The 19,971-nt window shown below is 46.7% G+C and overlaps 1 protein-coding gene across 1 annotated transcript; it reads right to left on the minus strand.

The window, feature by feature from the left end:
• Positions 1-889: 889 nt before the first annotated feature.
• On the minus strand, positions 890-1,594 carry LOC112186152 (mini zinc finger protein 2). The gene has a single exon (XM_024324504.2). The coding sequence runs from the start codon at positions 1,408-1,410 to the stop codon at positions 1,150-1,152; it is 261 nt and encodes an 86-aa protein (XP_024180272.1). The 5' UTR covers positions 1,411-1,594; the 3' UTR covers positions 890-1,149.
• Between the last annotated feature and the right edge of the window lie 18,377 nt (positions 1,595-19,971).

Raw genomic sequence — 19,971 nt, forward strand, 5'->3', positions numbered from 1 at the left:
GACTCAAACACATCGAATGTATATGTTTACCTGAACGTTTGTTCCCTCCATATTCATAGCCTAACTTGATTATAACAACTCACATGAAAAATATATATCTAAATTAACCCTTGCTGCTATGAACCATAAAAAAGAAGGAAAGATTCCTCTTGTTCTGCACTTGCCATTTTCAGATATACCACACAAACGCACATGGTATTAATAATTTTAAGTTCATGTTCTGTAATGTGTTTAAGCTCTCGGTTTTTGAAGATCCTTGGGATTATCAATACTTTGACCTACCAAAAAAGAGGTTGTTTTAGCTCAACCAATAATCATAGTGGTTTGATTAGATTAAGCGCGCTTTAATCACCTTTTCCAGTAGTTGCTAAAGATCGAAAATTCTCCATTATAACAACCAACACGATTAGATATATGTGGGCCTGAAGTCTTAAATACAAAGTAATCTCAATCTTAATTTTACTGATAAGTGTAGAAGGAATAATTCCAGAACTGCTGTTTAGATCAGTCAGCAAACATTCATGAACTGATATCTTTATGCCAATTATATACAGTAATCAGGCCCAGAAGTAAAGAGGTTTCAATCTACTTACACTAGAACCATTATATATTAAAAAAATTAAACAATCAAATATATAGATAATAGATTGCAGAATCAATTAGCTATCTAGCTAGGTTACTAAATTGATCAAAGCTAGGGCAGAATAATCATGATTACATGAAGCTGGCTTCTGTAATTTTGGGGTTGTTTGTAGACACACTACATTATTGTACACCAGCTACAAAGATGGTTTCGACAAAGAGATTTAGAATTAGGTATGATAATACAGCATAGTTGCTGTTTTATGTTTTTGGTAGGACCAATGCTCTTGTTTTTGGTGCTGCACAGTTCAAATCAACAGAGAAATTATATACCATAATTTAAATTTCTCTAGATCTCCATCCAAACATACATATATATAATAGACGGTCTACTCATTTTCATATCAAACTAGAAAACTAACAAACAACACTCTCAAACCCCCAGAAAAGCAGAAGAGAAACACAGCAAGCAGTGAATACCAATAGTACTACATCATGCATTAATTAACTCCGATCCACCAGTAAAATAAAACAAATAAATCAAGTGCTATTACTTATTCTTGAAGATCAAGCCTCGGTTGAAGTAGGTGAAGAGCACTCGCACACAGTCTCAACTTCTCTTCGGTGGAAGTTCCGGTGGCAGCCGCAGGCGGCGCAGGTGAGTGCAGCTGTGCCCTCCTCTCCACTTGCCATGAACTCCCTGCACCCATCAACAGCATACCCTCCGACTCCGGCGGCATGATTCTTCTGGCACTCTACGTATCTGACGTTCCTAATGGTGTTAGATGAAGGTTCTTCTCTCCTCACGACAACCTGGCGCTTCCTCATTACTTCAATCGGACCTATCAGATCCCCAATCCTAATTAGACTCTCCCCAAATAGCTAAACAGGGGCTGGGTTTCATCAAAGGAAGGTAATTAGTTTGAGAGTGAGTGACAGGAATAGAGAGAGGATATTGATAGAAGAGTTTGCTATGCTTTGTGGGTGGTAAAGCCCTAACCCTAGATATATATTTATAGCATATTAGCATGTAAACTTTTCTATTAATTCTTGCTTTAGTCTTAGTGCCACAGGTAGGCACGCTCCTAATTATTATTATTCTTTTTTTTCCTGGCCTTTTATTTGTCTACGGACTGGAGGTGGGGTACGCTTCATGACCAACTTTTTACTACTGTAAGAAAACCCTAAAATTTGTGGTTGTGAATTGATGGTCCAACAACCTCACTACAACTCGATCACCAGCGCATAAAAGAGAATAGGAATCATTCTGTGTGGTAAATAACAAGGCTGAGAAAACCCTAATTGCTGAATATGACGATAAAGCTTTTGGTTTCGACCATAACTGGAATTGATTTAATATAGAATGACCAGCTAATAGGCAGAAACTTAATTAATTAAGAGATGGAGTTCGATCTGTGTGTACCTAGCTAATAAAATTGGTGCAGTGAGTTCTAGTAGTAGTACTTGGCCCTCAAAAGTGATCGAAAATCTAAAAGGGAGGAGTCGTTTTGTGGGGTGCAATGAAAGATAGCAACCACAATTGTCTATCTTCATTACCTAAAAACTCGAAAATGAAAGCTAAGCTCGCCAAACCCTGTACGGAAATCCCACCATTTTATCTTCTTTGTTTGCTTGCTTAGATTGGCCAAAGACACTTGTATTGGTAAATGGGGGTTGCTCGTGATAACTTGCAAGATATAACAGAGTGTCCCTTGAATACCTGTGAGGGCAGTATTTATTCTTTCCACTTATATGTCATGTGTACGGGTTCAGATCAACCCAAATTGTAGTAGTCGTGATTATGACTCGAATGTGATAATACTTGATTGTACCAAATGGTGGTGGCACCTTTTAATTAGAGGTGAAAAGATGTCAAGAATTTCCTCGCGTCAAATCTTATATTGTAATAAGTAAATGAAAACTGCAAAAAGATGAAAACAGCTCAGATAGCATCTTCCATTGAAATTGACATGTTTTAACATTTCAATTATTATTATTATTATTATTTTTTATGTATGTAGAAGAAAGTTCAACCGATCGAATATTAAAAAAGATACTACAAATTTTTAGATTTTAAGATCAATGTAACCACAATACCATTTGAAGGCCGCATCCAGAGCATTTCTCAAGGAGAATGAGCATTACTCGAGAGAGTTGGAGCCCTAGTACAGAGTGTTGGAGTATTTCTGGAGAAGGGTGAGTGTTATATACTTATATTAATGAAAATCTAATAAGTTGGTTAAATGTGTACAAATGTGTGTGTGTAAGATATAGACTATTTTTATTTGTTATTTTTGGAGTTATATATGGATTTCTCCTTTAATTGTGTGGTATATTTATACACAACTATTCAAGCTCCAGACATTGCACACGACTTGACTTGTCATCCAATTTCCCACTATGTCTATGTGCATGTGGTTGTAGTGGTATGTGTAGTAAATGACATAAGCACATACGTCATTGAAGATAAATAGGTTGTAAAAGTTTGGTGCTTGGACTAAATGTTAATTCTTTTCTCTCTATTTTATTCACACTCCATCGATCTATTAATGATGTCAATAAAATTTAAATATGTGATTTTCACAATTTCAACTAGACTGATTATTTAACACGTCATAAATCACCAGCATGTTAACGCTTTGTCGATCATAAAATTAATCCGACTTAATTAATTTAATTATTAATACGGTTATTTGATAAAGGGAGAAGGACATAAAATTTGCAGAGATCCAATCACATACAGACACACAGCCGGTCCTGAGTGCACGACTCTAGTCAATTGCGAAGAAACATATGATGATTTCAATCATATTTCAATCGATATGACTCTGGTCGATCACTTCATTTGCTTTTTATATATATGTGATTTCTAACCACAAATTTGTTTTATTTTTGCGCCAACTTTGCACCTGACAAAATGAATATTCATGTGCTTCTAGCTAGGAGCTATAATTTGCACATGAACAAGCAGTATGGGAGACGAAACATTGGTTTAAAAGTTAGAATGAAAGAAACGGACTAGCACGTCAACAGGTAATGCGCATGTGATTAAGTAACATTTTGTGGTATATAGCATCTGATTAATCTCGATGGAAGGACTATAGCCATTCAACTTTTTGCCATTTTTGTTCATTCGGCACTTGATTTTTGATTCACAATTGCATGCATACACCTGATTATGTGCTTTTCTAACAAAACCATTCATGTAAAGATATCCATGTCCATGATGATCATGATCAGGATATAATTAGGACGTATGCTAAGGATCAGATTGTTGTTGAAGGAGTATAACCCTTCAATTGAAACCCCAGTTATGGTAATGTTGTGGGTGTATAATTTAATGGCCTAATCTATTTTTACCCAAAATACTACTTTTCACTGTTTGGGCAATCCCAAAACGAAAACTTGCCATGCGAATAACATTTCCGTTCCGCGCTAATTAAGACCACTAGGCAATTGGCAGTTCACATCGTATCAAAGAAGGAAGCAGAGTAGTGTAAGATACCGAACAAGTGACATAATAACATACGACATACAATTTGATGATTCATTACCAATGGATTTGAGATAAAACTCCACCCTTTCATCTATGCATGTAGGTGGTCAAGTCGAGAACTTATCGAGACTTAACCAATTGGTGTTTAAAAAGCCAAACAAATAATCAATGGGCGGTTTCACTTTAAGTGCCCGGCACAACTACTTGTATTTACATCTACACACACGCACGTGAGTACGTGCGTGCGTGCGTGTGAGATATTTCAAATAATTATACATCTTTAGTGGAATAAAAGCCCAAAATTAAAGATAGATTTAAGAAATGATGGGGACTTTTAATTAGCATGATTATGTTTTGAGAAGATGGCGAAAGAAAGGAGCATTTTGCCTCTCAACAACCCAACCCAATTTTGTGATGCCCATTCTCAAAGGCATAGTGATCGATTTCTTATGTGCCTTTTGGGTATTGGGGATAAAAGCAGCTTTACTGAGCTTACTTCAATTTAACCACGTATTTATTCCCCTTAATTTTATAATTCAAACTTGCAGTGCTATTCAATGACGTACGTAATAGTTTAACTACTGCTCACTAATCAAGTCGATCAATAATACAAAGTGAAATGGAAATGTTACACTCCTCTCGAAGTTATTACAAACTAAAACAAGAAGTTTGATAACAACTCTTCTAATCAAGTTGATAAATTGAAAATGGCAACTTGGCCTTGATTGATGCTACTTGACCTAGATCAGCTTATCCTTGCACATTAAGTTAATTGACATGGTTCACGTACAGGTGATACGGTAGAAAGGCTGACTTGTCAATTGCCAGAGAAAAATTTGTGTCTGTATAATAAGCAAAAGATGATGCCTCGTAATCAAGCTTGGAGGATATGTAAATAGAGAGTTACTGTTCTTTGATTTGATGTAAACAATATGTTCCAGGGTTACTTTGATTAATTAGATTAGAAATTACTAGCTAGGCATACAAAAATAGAAACCTATCTAGTGATGTAAGGATCGAATTTTAAACTAACTTTGTATCATGATGAAAAGTTAATTGATATTTCTGATGGAAAACTTCTTTTCTGATGGAAAGTTTAACTAGCTAGAGATTCTACACTACTATGCATGTATCCATATTCCATATGTGCTCATGACAGTTTTTGCAGAGACATAAAAGTGAGGAAGAGCTAGAGTGAATTTTTGGGATCTGGCGTATTATTTAATTTTATTTGGGTATAATAATTTGTTTTGTAGTTTTAAAAATTGGTCTTAGTTATATAAATCTTTACTCGTGAAAATTGACTTATTCCTTGGTAATTAGTCGGATGTGTAAAGCATCTACGATATACTTTAGTGGATCAAAATTCTCATATAGAATTCCTCATCCCCAGTTGAACTAAGGTTGTCATCTCATACTATTTTTTTTTTAAAGGGTTGGTGCGGCTTAGGGATGGCAAAACTCTCCAGTGGGGCGGAGCTCCATTGGATACCCGCCCCTAATTGGAGGGAAAATTCGGGGACAAATGGGGAATGAGGATGAGAATTCCCAATCCCTGCTATCTAAGATCAGGGATGGGGCGGGGATGATATTATGATCTCCATCCCCAAACTCGCCCCAATGATATTTACATATATTTAATTTATATATATATATATTTATAATATAAATCACAAATATATACATTTACTACTTTACTTTAATGACTACATTTTTACTTTAATGGTGTTTGACTTTTACACTCACTGAATTATGATTTAATCATGTTTTAATTTTACTTGTTGTAGATTTTGATTTTAATAAAGGCAATATGAGAAAAAATTTATTCTATTTTTAAAATTCTTATAGGGAATTTGGGGCGGGTTTGGAGGCTTCATCCCCAGTGCGGATGGGGACGGGGAATCCTCAATATATTTTTATTGGGGATTGGGGCGGGGATGAGGGTGGAGAATTACCCCGAGGATGGGGATTCGAGGATGGCGATGGTATTGTGATCCCCATCCCCAACCCGCCCCATTGACATTCCTAGTGCGGCTGTCCTCAAGTCTTGATTAATGAAATTCCATAATACAAGAGGGGGACGTAGAACTTGAACCCTAGATTACAATAAGCATAAAGAGAACATTTTGAAATAATACCAAGACTCTCTACAAAATTTATGTATTCTAACAAGCATCAATTAGCAAAGAGTGCACAAATGACTATTCCATTTGCTTTGACATAGTGGTGACACTGAAAAGATAACTCTATTACGAAGAAGCATCAGTACAAATAGCATAGTTTTCCCACTATGTTGCCGCACGTATATAAATCCGGCGACACTCAATTTCATTCTGCCACTAGGAGGCTGCCTCCATTTGATCAAGTAATCTGCTCGCCACCTCGCTAGGCCAGACAAATCACACTGAATGTGCAATCCTGGACAAAGCCCATGTTGTCGTACCAAAGTATGGTAGGGACTTATTACTAGCATATAGCCACCATTACCTAGAAAAATAAAATAAACTAAAATAGTAAAACAAACTAAAATTACTCCTGGACCTAGCTGAGCGCACGAAACTTCTCCAGCCTAATCAAAAATGGACCTACTACAGCCCACTAGCCAAGCCAACATACCTTGCACTAGACCAACTATGGCTGGGCTCGGGTCGGGCCAGGCCTAAAATTTAGTAAAACCGAGACCGACCCAAAACAATCGGTTTGGGTCGGTTGGGGCTTTTTCAAAATTGGAAATCGACAGAAACTGATCCCAAACGGGCTGGTTCGGTCTTCGGGCTTTTCTGGCCTAAAATCCAGTTGTGCTTTGCTGGCAAGTCCAATAATATGCAAAATATGCACAAAATTGGGTAAGAGGCGAGGTTTTAACCCCCGACCTCTTACACAAAAGCCTTGCTCCCAACCACTAGAGCACGAGACTCTCTCAATATGTTATGTGCAATGTTTAAATTTATCTCATCCTAGGTCATCCCAGAACCCTCTTTTTACTTTCTCATCTCTCTTTCTTTTCTTCGACACTCTTCTTCTTCTTCTGCAATTCTACTTCATATCTTCTTCTTCTTCTTCTTGTTTTTTTTTCTTTTTCTTTTTTCTTCCTCCCCAATCCCCATTATGCAATTCTCTATTTACCATATATTCATCAAATTAACATCATTAGATCATCCTCACCGAAAACTCATATTCTTTCTTTAGTTCTTTCCTCTTCCTCGTCTTTCATCAATTAGATCATCCTCACCGAAGGGAATGATTGCCAGCGAAGCAGAGCAGAGAAAAGAAGTGGAAGACGATGAAGAAGAAGAAGAAGGGCCTGAATTCAAATGATTATGGTTATGATGAAGTGATTGTGCAGAGAAGACAGAGTAGCAGAGTGGGATAATGAAGAAGGTATGGGTTCCTCATTCAATTTTGGATTTGGGTTTGGTGATGGTGAGTGATTTAGCTTTGGAATTAATCAAAGTGGGTAGTGGCAATGACGTGTTAGACAAACTGGGTTTCAGATTTGAAATCAAAATCCAATCTTTTTGACCTTCCGCTCTTCTTCTTCGATCTAGGTTTATGAAATATTATTTGTGTCTGTGTTGGATCTGGAAATGACACAGCTGTGGTTGATGGGTTGCTGTTTCGGGTCGTCGGAGCATTTAGGTTTGCAAATGGAGGGGAAAAGTTTAGGAGGAGGAGGAGGAGCTGGCTTGAAAGGAGAGTGAGAGAGGTTGAGATGGAGGAGAAATCGGTCCATCTCGGTCTTTTGGTCCTAGAAAATATCAAGCCCGACCCGATAAACTGTAATTCGGGTCGGGCTTTGCACTGAACAGATATTTTTCAACACAAAACCGAACCGAATCGGGTTTTTTTGATCTGTTCGGGTCGGGTTCTTGGGTCAAGACGCCCAGGCCTAAGACCAACCACTATGGCATCACAAGTTCTGTCGCACCACCTCCAAACCACTACCACCGACACCCCACAGTGTCGCCCTATGCACCAAGGCCTCCACCCATCAGCTCTTTCAGAGAAAGCTGGGATAGATCCCATACAACTCAAATCCTGGTTGCTCTCACAAGCAGGCCTCTCTTCCCCAGCACCTATCGAACGAAGGACACCCCAGCCCCTCTGCCCCAGCACCACCACTTAGAACCAGCCACCTCTCCCAGATCCAAACGTCCTCCAGCATCACTCCGACCAGATCATAACCCGTGACCCAAACCAGATTAACCAATGGTATCCACCAAACAAACGACATCCAATCACCGCTAGCAGCTGCAATTAATCCTGCCATCAAGCTTCGAAAAGAACCACGTTCACACGTTGAAAATGAACGGCGGGAAAGAAAGCAACCCGTCCAACGACAACGCCGCAAGGATGTGTTGTCAGACGAGCATAAGAGATAGTTGGGGAAGTCCTAAACGCGTGCGGCGTGTTCTAGGTTTTGGGTCTTTTTTTTAGGGTCCTTGACCCAAAGCCCCAAAATGAGGGAAAATTATCCCACATACCCCAGCAAGAGATTTTTGTTCTCACTTGCCCATTTTAACAGAAAATGACCATTTTACCCTCAATCCAATTAAAATATTACAACATGCCACTATGTCCTCTCTCTCTCTCTCTCTCCAGCGCGACCCCGTCGCAGTTCCTCTCCGATCAGTCTCTCTCTCATCTCTCTCTCTCTCTCTCGGTCCTTGTTCACGCCGACGTCGATGCCACACCGGATCTCGTCGGCGCTAAGTCGCCTGGGATGGGTCGATTTTGCCTGCATAGTTCGGATCTTGGTCGGCTCATCGGCGGCAAGGAAGCGATCTGAAGCTACGTGGTAGCCGGAGTCGAACGAAGAGAAACGCCGGGGTCGGAGGTTTGGTAGGTTCGCGGCGGCCGGAGTCGAGGAGCGACGACGAAGATGTTTGAAGACGACCTGGTACGCTATCTCGGAGTCACAGATCCGAAGCACCGGCACCGGCTTTTGACTTGGGTGCCCAGCCGGAACTCTAACTCTCCTCCAGAAAGCTCCGGATCTGGACCTTCCTTTGATTCTTTGTCGGAGACAAAGACTGGATCCCTCAGCAATTTTTTTTTTCCGTCTGAGATCGACCATTTCTTCCTTTTTTTTTTTTTTGGACGACGTCCTTTTTTTTTTGGGAGATTTTTTTTTAATAAATAACATGGGGCAGGAGGCCTATAATCAAAGAAAAAAGAAAAAAAAATGTTTTATTTGGGGGCAATAAACGTCTATTGCCCTCCAATAGACATGCAATAGACGTCTATTAGAGGGCAATAGACGTTTTGAATTGATGTAATCTCTGCGTTTTTTTTCTTTAATGGAAGTTTTATTTGTTTAATGTAGAAAAATTAGTTTTCATTCCGGCGATCGAAAGTTGTTTTGGGGGGCAATAGACGTCTATTGGGGGGCAATACAGGTGTATTGGGGGACAATAGACGTCACGTCTATTGGGGGCAATAGACTATTGGAGGCAATAGACATCTATTGGGGGCCAATATACATCTAATGGGGGCAATAGACGTTTATTGAGATAATAAACATGTCCGGCGGCCGGTGACTGGCTCCGGCGAAGTCTCCTATGGTTTCTCTCTCTTCCATTTTCTCTAAGTAACAAAAGGGTGAGGGGTAAAATGGTATTAAAAAAAAATCAAAACAAAAAAAAAATCTTAATGGGGTATTAGGGAAGACTCCCTTAGAGTGTATTGGGTAAGAGAGTGTTAATGTCTAAAAGTTTAGCGGTAGCTGGACCTTAGTTAACGCTGATCCGGTGGGCGGATCGGCACTTGTGTCGTTACTGTAGTTCCCGTTACCTGTCAAGTAAAATACAATGGGCGTCAGAGGGAGACCGCGCTGGGCGGTCTTCAACTCTCCGATGCCTAAGTTAGTCAATGTATTTATGTTGACAAAGTAACAGTAGGTAAGTATTGAATGCGTAATTAATGAGGAGAGAGGAGAGAACCTTTTATAGGTGAGGGAGGGACTGATCTTGTCTTTGTTTTCGATGTGGGACTGATATGCTTCAGTTCTCAGTTTCAGAAGCTTCTGACGCTATTTTGGCGTGGCGTGTGGCGGCGCGTCGCCGGCGATCTGGGGATGGTCCAACGCTGAGGTTGTGGCCCGCCTGGCGGTGCGTCTACATGTCATTCCTTTAGTTGGAATTAGTACCTTTGGCGGTACAATGAGCGTGGCTCATTATAGCTAATTATGCTTGCAAATGTACATGTATGTACAAGTCCCCCAAGTCCCCAGTCAAGGAGGGCAATCTTGGTTGGGGAGTTGTTCGGCGGTTTGAAGCGTTTTCTTCCGCTAGTCTTTGCAAGAGCATAATTAGCGTCAGTGCGTTGTCAACCGTTGGTTTTACTGATCAAACGCTTTATACCCTTTCGGGTGGGCCCCTGCTGGGCCCCCCCAGGGAGTCCCCCACTCCCCGGCGAAGATAGACCTCCGGACGGTCGGTAATTTGTTTGATGAGGGGGAGCTGCACGGAGCAGAGGGTGTTGGGTAGCGAGCCCAATGTTTAGCACCCAAATGACGAGGGTCACCGTGCCTGATCAGGGCCGTCGTAGACTGGTTGACTAGTCCCCGTGTCCCGTAGGGACGGTCTGACGGTAACGCCGCGTGGCGGTCGTTGTCAGTGAGGCGTAGCCTCGGGATTTTCCGTTTGGCGGATATCCCCCAGCTAGATGCAGCAGCGTCCGATAGACGTGCCTGGCGGTATTTTTGCATGATGAAAAGAAAGGTTCTGCCAGCGGTGTGTGGCGACAGTCACCCCGCCTGCAGGGTAGCCAGGAGGAAGTCCTGCTGGCGGGGTTTTGTTTCTTGGAAAATGACAAGGGAGAAGTTCCGGTGGCTGGGTTTGCTCAGCGGAGACTTCGCCTCTTGGAGAGTGACGAGGGAGAAGTTCCGCTGGCTGGGTTTGCTCAGCGGAGACTTCGTCTCCTGGAAAGTGACAAGGGAGAAGTTCCGCTGGCGGGTTTGCTCAGCGGAGACTTCGCTCCTTGGGAAAATGACAAGGGAGAAGTTCCGCTGGCTGGGTTCGCTCAGCGGAGACTTCGTCTCCTGGAAAGTGACAAGGGAGAAGTTCCGCTGGCGGGTTTGCTCAGCGGAGACTTCGCTCCTTGGAAAAATGACAAGGGAGAAGTTCCGCTGGCTGGGTTTGCTCAGCGGAAACTTCGCCTCTTGGAGAGTGACGAGGGAGAAGTTCCGCTGGCTGGTTTGCTCAGCGGAGACTTCGCTCCTTGGAAAAATGACAAGGGAGAAGTTCCGCTGGCTGGGTTTGCTCAGCGGAAACTTCGCCTCTTGGAGAGTGACGAGGGAGAAGTTCCGCTGGCTGGGTTTGCTCAGCGGAGACTTCGTCTCCTGGAAAGTGACCAGGGAGAAGTTCCGCTGGCGGGTTTGCTCAGCGGAGACTTCGCTCCTTGGAAAAATGACAAGGGAGAAGTTCCGCTGGCGGATTTGCTCAGCAGAGACTTCGCTCCTTGGAAAAATGACAAGGGAGAAGTTCCGCTGGCGGGTTTGCTCAGCGGAGACTTCGCTCCTTGGAAAAATGACAAGGGAGAAGTTCCGCTGGCGGATTTGCTCAGCGGAGACTTCGCTCCTTGGAAAAATGACAAGGGAGAAGTTCCGCTGGCGGGTTTGCTCAGCGGAGACTTCGTCTCCTTGGAAAAATGACAAGGGAGAAGTTCCGCTGGCGGAGTTTTCGAAGTTGCCCCTTCGGTGGTTAATACGTGTCGCGCCCATAGCGGGTTAGCGTGCGTAGGTTTGTCTGCTAAGCCTGTCCGTCTTCTAGCCTTTAATGATAGTAACTGTGGGTTTCGTAACCGAGATGAAGCCTCGGGCAATCCGGAGAGTGAGTGGAGACGTACGACACGTGTACGGCTAACAAGGGATGTCGGTATGGAGCGGACGGCCGAGGACGCGTTGGGGCCGATATAAAAAGGGGGGAAACTCTGGGGGATTCGACACTTTGTGAAATTTTTTAAAGCTTAGCCACTGTTTGCCCGAAACCGGAGAAGGAGCCTACCGAAGTTTGGGTATACCACTCCCAGAGACGTCGGTCGTACTTGTGCACCACCGTGCCGGAGATTGCACCACTGAGGTTGGTACTCGGGTCCCTGTTTCTTTGCTATTTGTTTCTGTTAGTTTCTGGGTTTCGTTGTGTTTGTTTTTCTGGGTGTGCTCTGAGGTGTGAGATGGGTTTTTTGTGGGGGGGGGTTGAATGATGGTTGGCCAATGCGTTCAGTGGTTTAGGATTTGGATAGCCGAGTCTGGGTTGAGTGTGTTTGTTTACACTTTGGATTTTTCTGGGTGTTGTTCTTGATTGTTTTGGCTATATCTGATGCGAGAATAGGCTAGATCTATGTTTGTGCTAACTGATGTGGGTTTTAGGATTTTGGGATGGCTAGCGTTATAGAGATTTCGAGCAGTGAGGATTCCGGGTCTGACGTGTCGCTCAGCGCGGCGGATGGGGTTTTTATTGACTCGTTGCGTCCGTCTGCCCCTGCAGGAACCTCACTGCCAGAAGTGCTAGACGTCGAGCCGCTACAAACCATCCCCTGGGAAGTAGTTATGGGTCGGGGTTCGCGTCCGGAGAGTTCTAAGGCGGGCGAGGCTGCTGCCGCCAAAGCCAGGCGCGACGAGCTTCTGGCGAGTAACAGTGCCGCCAGCGGCTCCGCTGGGGAGGGAGAAGCAGCGGGGCAGAATGTTGAGTCAGCGTGGTTCCTTCCGGATGGGACAGCCGTTGACGAGGCGGGAGGGGGATGAGCGGTGCTGCTGTCGCTCGGCTGAAGCAGGCGTTCCGGTTGCCGGGGTCGGTGAAGCTACGCCCACCGACGGCTGATGAGAAGGCGTCAATTCTCCCGACGGGGTGTGCGGCCGTGCACGAGGCCATATTCCGCCAATGGGTGACACTGCCGCTGGTGCCCAATCTCCAAATCCTTGTTTGCGAGTTTGGCCTTGCCTTTGGTCAGATCTGTCCAAACATGTGGCGGTTGATGTTGGCGATGAACTCCTTGTGGCGCTTGTCGGGGTGCGAGGGGCCTACCGTGGCGGAAGTGCTCCATTTCTACGAGTTAGTATATGTGAAGCGCCAAGGCTGCCACGGGCAAGTAAACTTGAGTCGCCGGCAGGGAGCGCCCAAGTTGATCGAGAATCTGAGGGACTCCATGTCCTATTGGCGGGGGACTTTTTGCGTCGCTACCGACGGTTGGGAGTACCACGCTAGGTCTAACGAAGAAGGGCCGTCATTTAGGATTAAGTCTGAGTTCCAACCTATTCGAGGTTGGTGGCCGGTGTCCGCTGAAAATGTTTGGCGTGCTTACACGCTTGAACTTGTATTCTTACTAACGACGTGTTTTTTTTGTGCAGCGGGACTTCGGTATACGCTGACGCGTGAAGAAGAGTGCCGCGTGGCGAGGATCAGAGGTTGCTGGCGGAACCGAAACCTGCTTGACTTTCGCCTGCTGACTGGTTTGGAGTTATTGGTCGACCTGCGACTGACACGCTCCATTGGTGAGGAGTCTACCCTGTCGTTTCATTTTATGATTGAATTGTATCTGACTGGTAGCTGTCTTTCCTCCTCTCTTTTTTTTTTTAGAAACTCCGCCGGGCAACAAATCAAGTCGCGCCGCGTTTGAGAAAGCCATGGATCGGGCGGAGATAGAAATTTTTTTGGAGGCCATGTACGCCGAGGGGCTGGCGGCCCAGCAGACTGTAGTGAACCCGGAGACGTTGGCGTTGAGCCAGTCCGAGGTTCCGGTGGTGATGGCGATGCCGCACCAGTCCCACCTTGGTGAAGATGGTCTGCCTGTGGTGCAGGCGGGGACCCAGACGACCGGCGGGGAGCAGAGGGGAAGTGCTGCGGCCGGGCCTCAGAAGGAGCGGATGCCTGCCCAGAGGCGTGGTTCTCAGGTGGTTCAGCCGGCGGGAGAAGCCATTGTGACGAGGGAGGAACCGCCAGTCAGGGCGACGAGGGCCGCCGCTGGGGGCCAGAGGGCGCTGGAGAAAAAGCGCCGGACGGTTGAGTCTCCTGACGAGGAAGAGGGAGAAGAGGTGGAGGTGGTTGGTGCCCGCCGACAGAAGAAGGCCCGGCCAGCTCCTGCAAAAACGGTGGCGGTGGAGGGTGAGGCGCCCGCCGTCAGCGATCTGGACTCCTTCGCCGAGTACGCGCCATTCATGACAGAAGGGGAGCGGGAGTTCCTCTTTCATCTGTGCGAGCGGCTGGGATTCGGGGGTCTGGCGGGCATATCGCGCCCGACGGCAATTGATCAATAGCCCTTCAGCTCGGCGTTTGGTCAAATATCGGCGGGGTTACACGATATGTTCTTGGCGGCGTCCAAGCAGCCCCGGGTTGAGGAGGAGCTCAAGGGAGAACTCGGAGATATCCAGAGGGAGCTGGCGGAGGCCAAGGAGAGACTGGCGGAGCTCGAGCGGGGACTAGCCAAGGCGGAGTGTGATTATGCGGACGCCCGCGGCAAGCTTAATGCGGCTATTCGGCGGGATCTGGAGAGGAATGAGCATGTCTCCAAGTTGGAGCAGGAGATTGGGCTGCTGAAGGAGAAGATAGCCGCCAAGGACAAGAAGCTTATTATAGTGCAGCGGGAGTCCGCCGAAAGGATGGCCGAACTGAAGCGGCTGGGGGGTGAGGTTACCCGTCTGAGAGCTGAGGGAGCACCGCTGCGGCCGCTGCTGTTGAATCATTCAAGCAGTCGGCGGAGTTTAAGAAGACACTAACCGAAGCGGCGAAGTCTGGGGCCCGGGCCAATATAGATATGTTGAAGCGGAAGGGTGCCATTGACTTTGTAAAGGCGTCACAGCCTGACGTGCCGCCGGTCGATAGTGTCCGCGCGGAGACAGAGGTCGTGCCTGCCCCAGCTGTAGGTACTCACTCGGGCAGCGGGGAAAGTGGCCCACATCCGCCGGAAGGGTCGCAGCAAACTCCCCAGCAGACCCCGTCGGAGGTGTCACGTGCCGGATTTCTGGAGGCACACACCCGGGCCGACGGCACCATAGAGACCCCCAGTCCGACCGCCCGAGGGTCTGATCAAGCGAGCCGATCGGTCGCGCCGCCAATCGCTGAAGCTGCCGAGGCCGACACCAACCGCTGAACCTATCTGAGAACCACCAAAGTTTTTTTTTTTTTTGTGTAACCGTTGGGGCATCCTTGTTTGTAAAGACTTTTGTGGAATAAAGTAAATTTCTGACTTGGTTTGGTACAATGTGTGTGTAGCGTTTTGAGCTATATTTTTCTTTTGTCGATCAATGGAACATTAAAGGAATTAAGATTGGTCCAAGTGCACTACGTAGCGGACTTGGTCCGCTGACGATCGCTGGCGTTGCCAGTTGCCCTCAGTGCCAGACTTAGGAACAATGGTTTGAATAATTCCTCGTTTCATTGGTGGCTGACTTATGAGCGTACAAAAGTGGGGTAGTACCCGTTGGGTAGCTTCCCTTAGCTAAACATTTGAACAAAAGATTTAGCTAAGTCAAGATGCGCATGGGTAGCGGTTTGACTATTTGTAATAATACCGAAGGTGTTCAGTATTCCAAGGGTGGGCCGACGTGACGCCGTCCTTGTCCATTAAGTAGAAGGTGCCTGGGCTAACGACTTCCACGATTTTGTACGGGCCCTCCCACGTTGGGCGGAGTTTTGTTGGTGGCGGAATGACTTCCTTCATGACCAAGTCCCCCAATTGGAGGTTCCGGGCTCTGACTCTGGCGTTGTAAAAACGTGATACCCGTTGCTTGTTTTGTAGATTGTGTAAATGGGCCTCGAGTCTTCTCTCTTCTAGGAGGTCCCTGTCCAAATTGACGCCGGCGCTGTTGGTCTCTGGGCAGTAGCCTTCGACTCTAGCGGTAGGTTGAGTAACTTCAATGGGTAAGACAGCCTCTGTGCCGAACATCATACAAAAAGGAGTTTCTCCGGTGGCGGAGGTTGGAGTTGTTCGGATGGCCCACAGGACTTCTGGGAGTTTCTCCGCCCATAAACCCTTGGCGTCGTCGAGCTTCTTTTTTAACAACTTTTTGATTATCTTGTTTGCCGCTTCGACCTGGCCGTTGGTCTGGGGGTGGGCGACAGATGCAAACCTCAACTTGGTGCCTAAGTCGGTGGTGAAGGAGATGAGCTCATCATTGTTGAACTGTGTGCCGTTGTCTGTGATGATTGTGTGTGGGACACCGGAGCGGCAATAGATATTCTTCCAAAGGAAGTGAATTACCTTGGCGGTAGTTATTGCCGTCAATGGCTCTGCCTCTATCCACTTGCTGTTATAATCAATGGCAACAATGATGTATTTGAACTGACCCTTGGCGGTTTGGAACTTTCCCATCAGGTCAAGGCCCCACGTGGAATGAATCCATGGGCCCACGATGATTGATAGTGGTTCCGCTGGTGCGTGTGGGAGATCTGCAAACTGTTGGCATTTGTGGCAAGACCTCGAAATCCGCCGGGCGTCATCGCCAAGTGTAGGCCAGAAGTAGCCTTGTCGCATTGTGCGGTTGGTCAGGGACCTGGTGCCCGAGTGGTTTCCGCATTCCCCGCCATGGATTTCAGTTAGGACAACCCTTCCCTCCTCTGGGGTTAGACAGCGGAGATTAGGATGGCTGCATCCCTGGCGGTAGAGCTTGCCGTGCTGGATGTTGTAGCGGGTTGCTCTTCGTTGGAGCTGCCTTGCCTGGACCTTGTCTTCTGGCAACGTTCCGCTGCGCTTGTATGCAATGATCTCGTCCATCCAGCTGGGGTTGACTTGAACGTTGAAGATTTCCGCCAGGGTTTTTGTAATACTTGGCTTGTCCAGGCATTCCACCCTTGTATCCGCTGGACTCTGATGTGGTTGGGCGGTTGCCAGTCTGGCCAGTGAATCAGCCTTGGCGTTCTTTTCCCGGGGGATCTGTGTGATTGTATGGAATTTGAACTTTTTTAGCAATGTTTTGACGTATCCCAAATACGCTGCTAACTGCTGGTCCTTGGTTTGGAAGCTGTCGTTGACCTGGTTGACGACTAGTTGGGAGTCGCTGAATATGTTGACGCTGTCAGCTCCTGAGTCAATGGCGAGAAGCAGGCCGGCTATGAGCGCCTCGTACTCCGCCATATTGTTTGAAGCTTTGAAGTTGAACTTTAATGCGTACTCTGCGTTCAGTCCCCCGGGTCCGGTTAAGATGACTCCGGCGCCGCTGGCCTTGGCACAGGCGGAGCCGTCCACATGTAGGTCCCAATCTGACTATTGGGAAGTTGCCTCTGTATTGGTTACTATTTCTGTTCCGGGCATTGTTTGAGTATCGGGTTCCGGCTGACGCTCAGTAAGTTCAGCGATGAAGTCCGCTACCGCCTGGCCCTTCATGGCGGTTCTTGGTTTGTATTCTATGTCAAATTCGCTGAGTTCAATTGCCCACTTGCTGAGGCGTCCTGAGTGTTCAGGGTTCTGCATTACCTGCCTCAGCGGTTGATTGGTTAACACATGGACTGTGTGAGCTTGGAAATATTGCCTGAGGCGTCTGGCGGCAACGATAAGTGCGAGGGCCAGCTGTTCCAACGGTGCATATCTTGTTTCTGCTCCGTTCATGCCTCTGCCGGCGTAGAATACCGGGAGTTCGTCCCGGTCTTCCCGCCGAACAATGGCGCAACTTATTGCCGTTGCCGAGACCGCCAAGTATATGAATAATGTCTCTCCTTGCACAGGAACAGAAAGGAGAGGGACCGCCGCCAGATATTCTTTTAGGCCCTGGAACGCCGCCTGACACTCTGGGTTCCAGTCGATGACCTTCTTGTGAGTTGTTTTGAGGAGTTTGAAGAATGGGGCGCACTTGTCAGTAAGTCGAGAGATGAATCGAGAAAGGGCGGTTAACTTGCCTTGGAGACACTGGACGTCTACCTTATACTTGGGGTCCGATAGGTTAAGGATGGCCTGTACCTTATCTGGGTTAGCCTCGATACCTCGCTCGCTGACGATGTAGCCCAGAAATTTGCTAGCGGTGACCGCAAAGAAACATTTTTCTGGGTTGAGGCGCATACCGTAGGCCAGGAGGATGGTTATTATGATCCTGAGGTTTGTGACATGTCCGCTGGCCTTTATGCTCTTAACTAGCATGTCATCCACATAGACCTCGATAATTTTTCCCAGATGCTCAGCGAACATGGCGTTCATCAACCGCTGATAAGTTGCACCGGCGTTCTTCAGACCAAAAGGCATGACATTGTAGCAGTAGAGGCCTTTGTCGGTGGTGAAGGTGGTGCATTCTTGGTCGCTGGGGTCCATTCTGATCTGATTGTACCCGGAGAAGGCATCCATCATGCTGAGGAGTTCGTGTCCGGCGGTTGCATCGACCAGCTGATCGATACGAGGTAGCGGGAAACTATCCTTTGGGCATGCCTTGTTTAGGTTTTTGAAGTCGACGCACATCCGCCACTTGCCGCTGGGCTTCTTCACCATTACCAGATTTGAGATCCATTGAGGGTAGATGACCTGGCGGATGAATCCAATGTCCCGTAGTTTGGCGACCTCCTGTCCGATTGCCCGGTATTTTTCCTCATCAAAAGCCCTCCGCTTCTGTTTGATGGGATAGAAGGAAGGTTTGATGGTCAGCTTATGGGTGATTATTTCAGTGGAGATGCCAGGCATGTCCGCATAGGACCATGCAAAGACGGTGGCGTTGTCACGTAGGAATTGAGTGAGTTCTGCCTCTACTTCTGGGTCTAGCTGTGCGCCTATGCGGACTGTCCTTTCAGGATGCTCGTCTGAGATGCAGACGACCTTCAGCGATGTGTCCGGGTTGACCGGCTCCTTCATTACATATTTCTTCTCCTCATCTCTAGGATCCTCAAAGATATTCGGTGGTGGTGGGTCATTACCTACTGTCAGGATTTCATGGCGGCGCGTTGACCGTGCTACAGTTGTTGAATAGCATTCTCGTGCCAGCTGTTGGCTTCCCCTCATGCAGCCTGTGCCGTTGGGCGTGGGGAACTTCATGAGAAGCATGTATCCGGCAATGATGCACTTGAGCTTATTAAGCGCTGGTCGACCAATGATGGCGTTGTACGAACTAAAACAGTCGACAATGATGAACTCCGTGTGTACCTCCGCCATACAGGGACTAGTGCCAATAACTAGTCGCATGTAATCCGACCCCAGTGGTTGTGTGATGTCACCGGAGAAGCTGAGCAGTGGCTCGTGATCCTGGAGTAGTTTTCTGTTTCGCTTGAGATGGTCGTAGCAACCGCTGAAGATGACGTTGACAGCGGACCCGCTATCCACCAAGATTCTCCCCACCGAGAATTTGCCAAGAATGGCATCGACCAAGAATGGGTCGTCATGGGGTAAATGTACTCCGCGCTCCTCCTCCTCTGAAAAGGTAATAGGTTCCCAACCTGATTTCGGTAGTTTGGCGGATCTTTCGTAGCGGATGTTGCAAACTTCCTTTGGGTGGTTGGCGCGCTCATAGCGCTTTCTTGCCCTGTGAGACATGCTGGTGATTGGAGCACCGCCATCGATGGTGTTGATGCGGCCCAGGGTCTCAACGTTGGCAATCACTGGTGGTGGTTGGCGCACCTTGAACTGCTCCAACTTGCCGTCTCGGTACAAAGTCTCAATGGCTGTTTTGAGAGCATTGCAGCTGTTCGTATTGTGGCCGCTGTCTGTGTGGTATTTGCACCACTTGCCGGTGTTCCTGGGTTTGCCTGTTTTTGGGTACTTTGGAGGGGGTGGAGGCGGGATCTGATCTTTGCACTGATTATAGATATCTTCATATGAGGCCGTTAGGACCGTGAACACTGCATACCGCTGCGAGGATTCTGTCTGCTTGTTGTTGTTATCCCCATGAGTTGGACGGTTCCCCTTGTAAAAATGCTGCCCCTTCTGCCACTTGGTTTGGTGGTGGCCCTGCTGCCACTCTCTTTTCTTGTCAGTTGGCGGTGCTG

This window comes from Rosa chinensis, chromosome 2, assembly GCF_002994745.2.
Source record: "Rosa chinensis cultivar Old Blush chromosome 2, RchiOBHm-V2, whole genome shotgun sequence".
NCBI classification, from domain to species: domain Eukaryota; kingdom Viridiplantae; phylum Streptophyta; class Magnoliopsida; order Rosales; family Rosaceae; genus Rosa; species Rosa chinensis.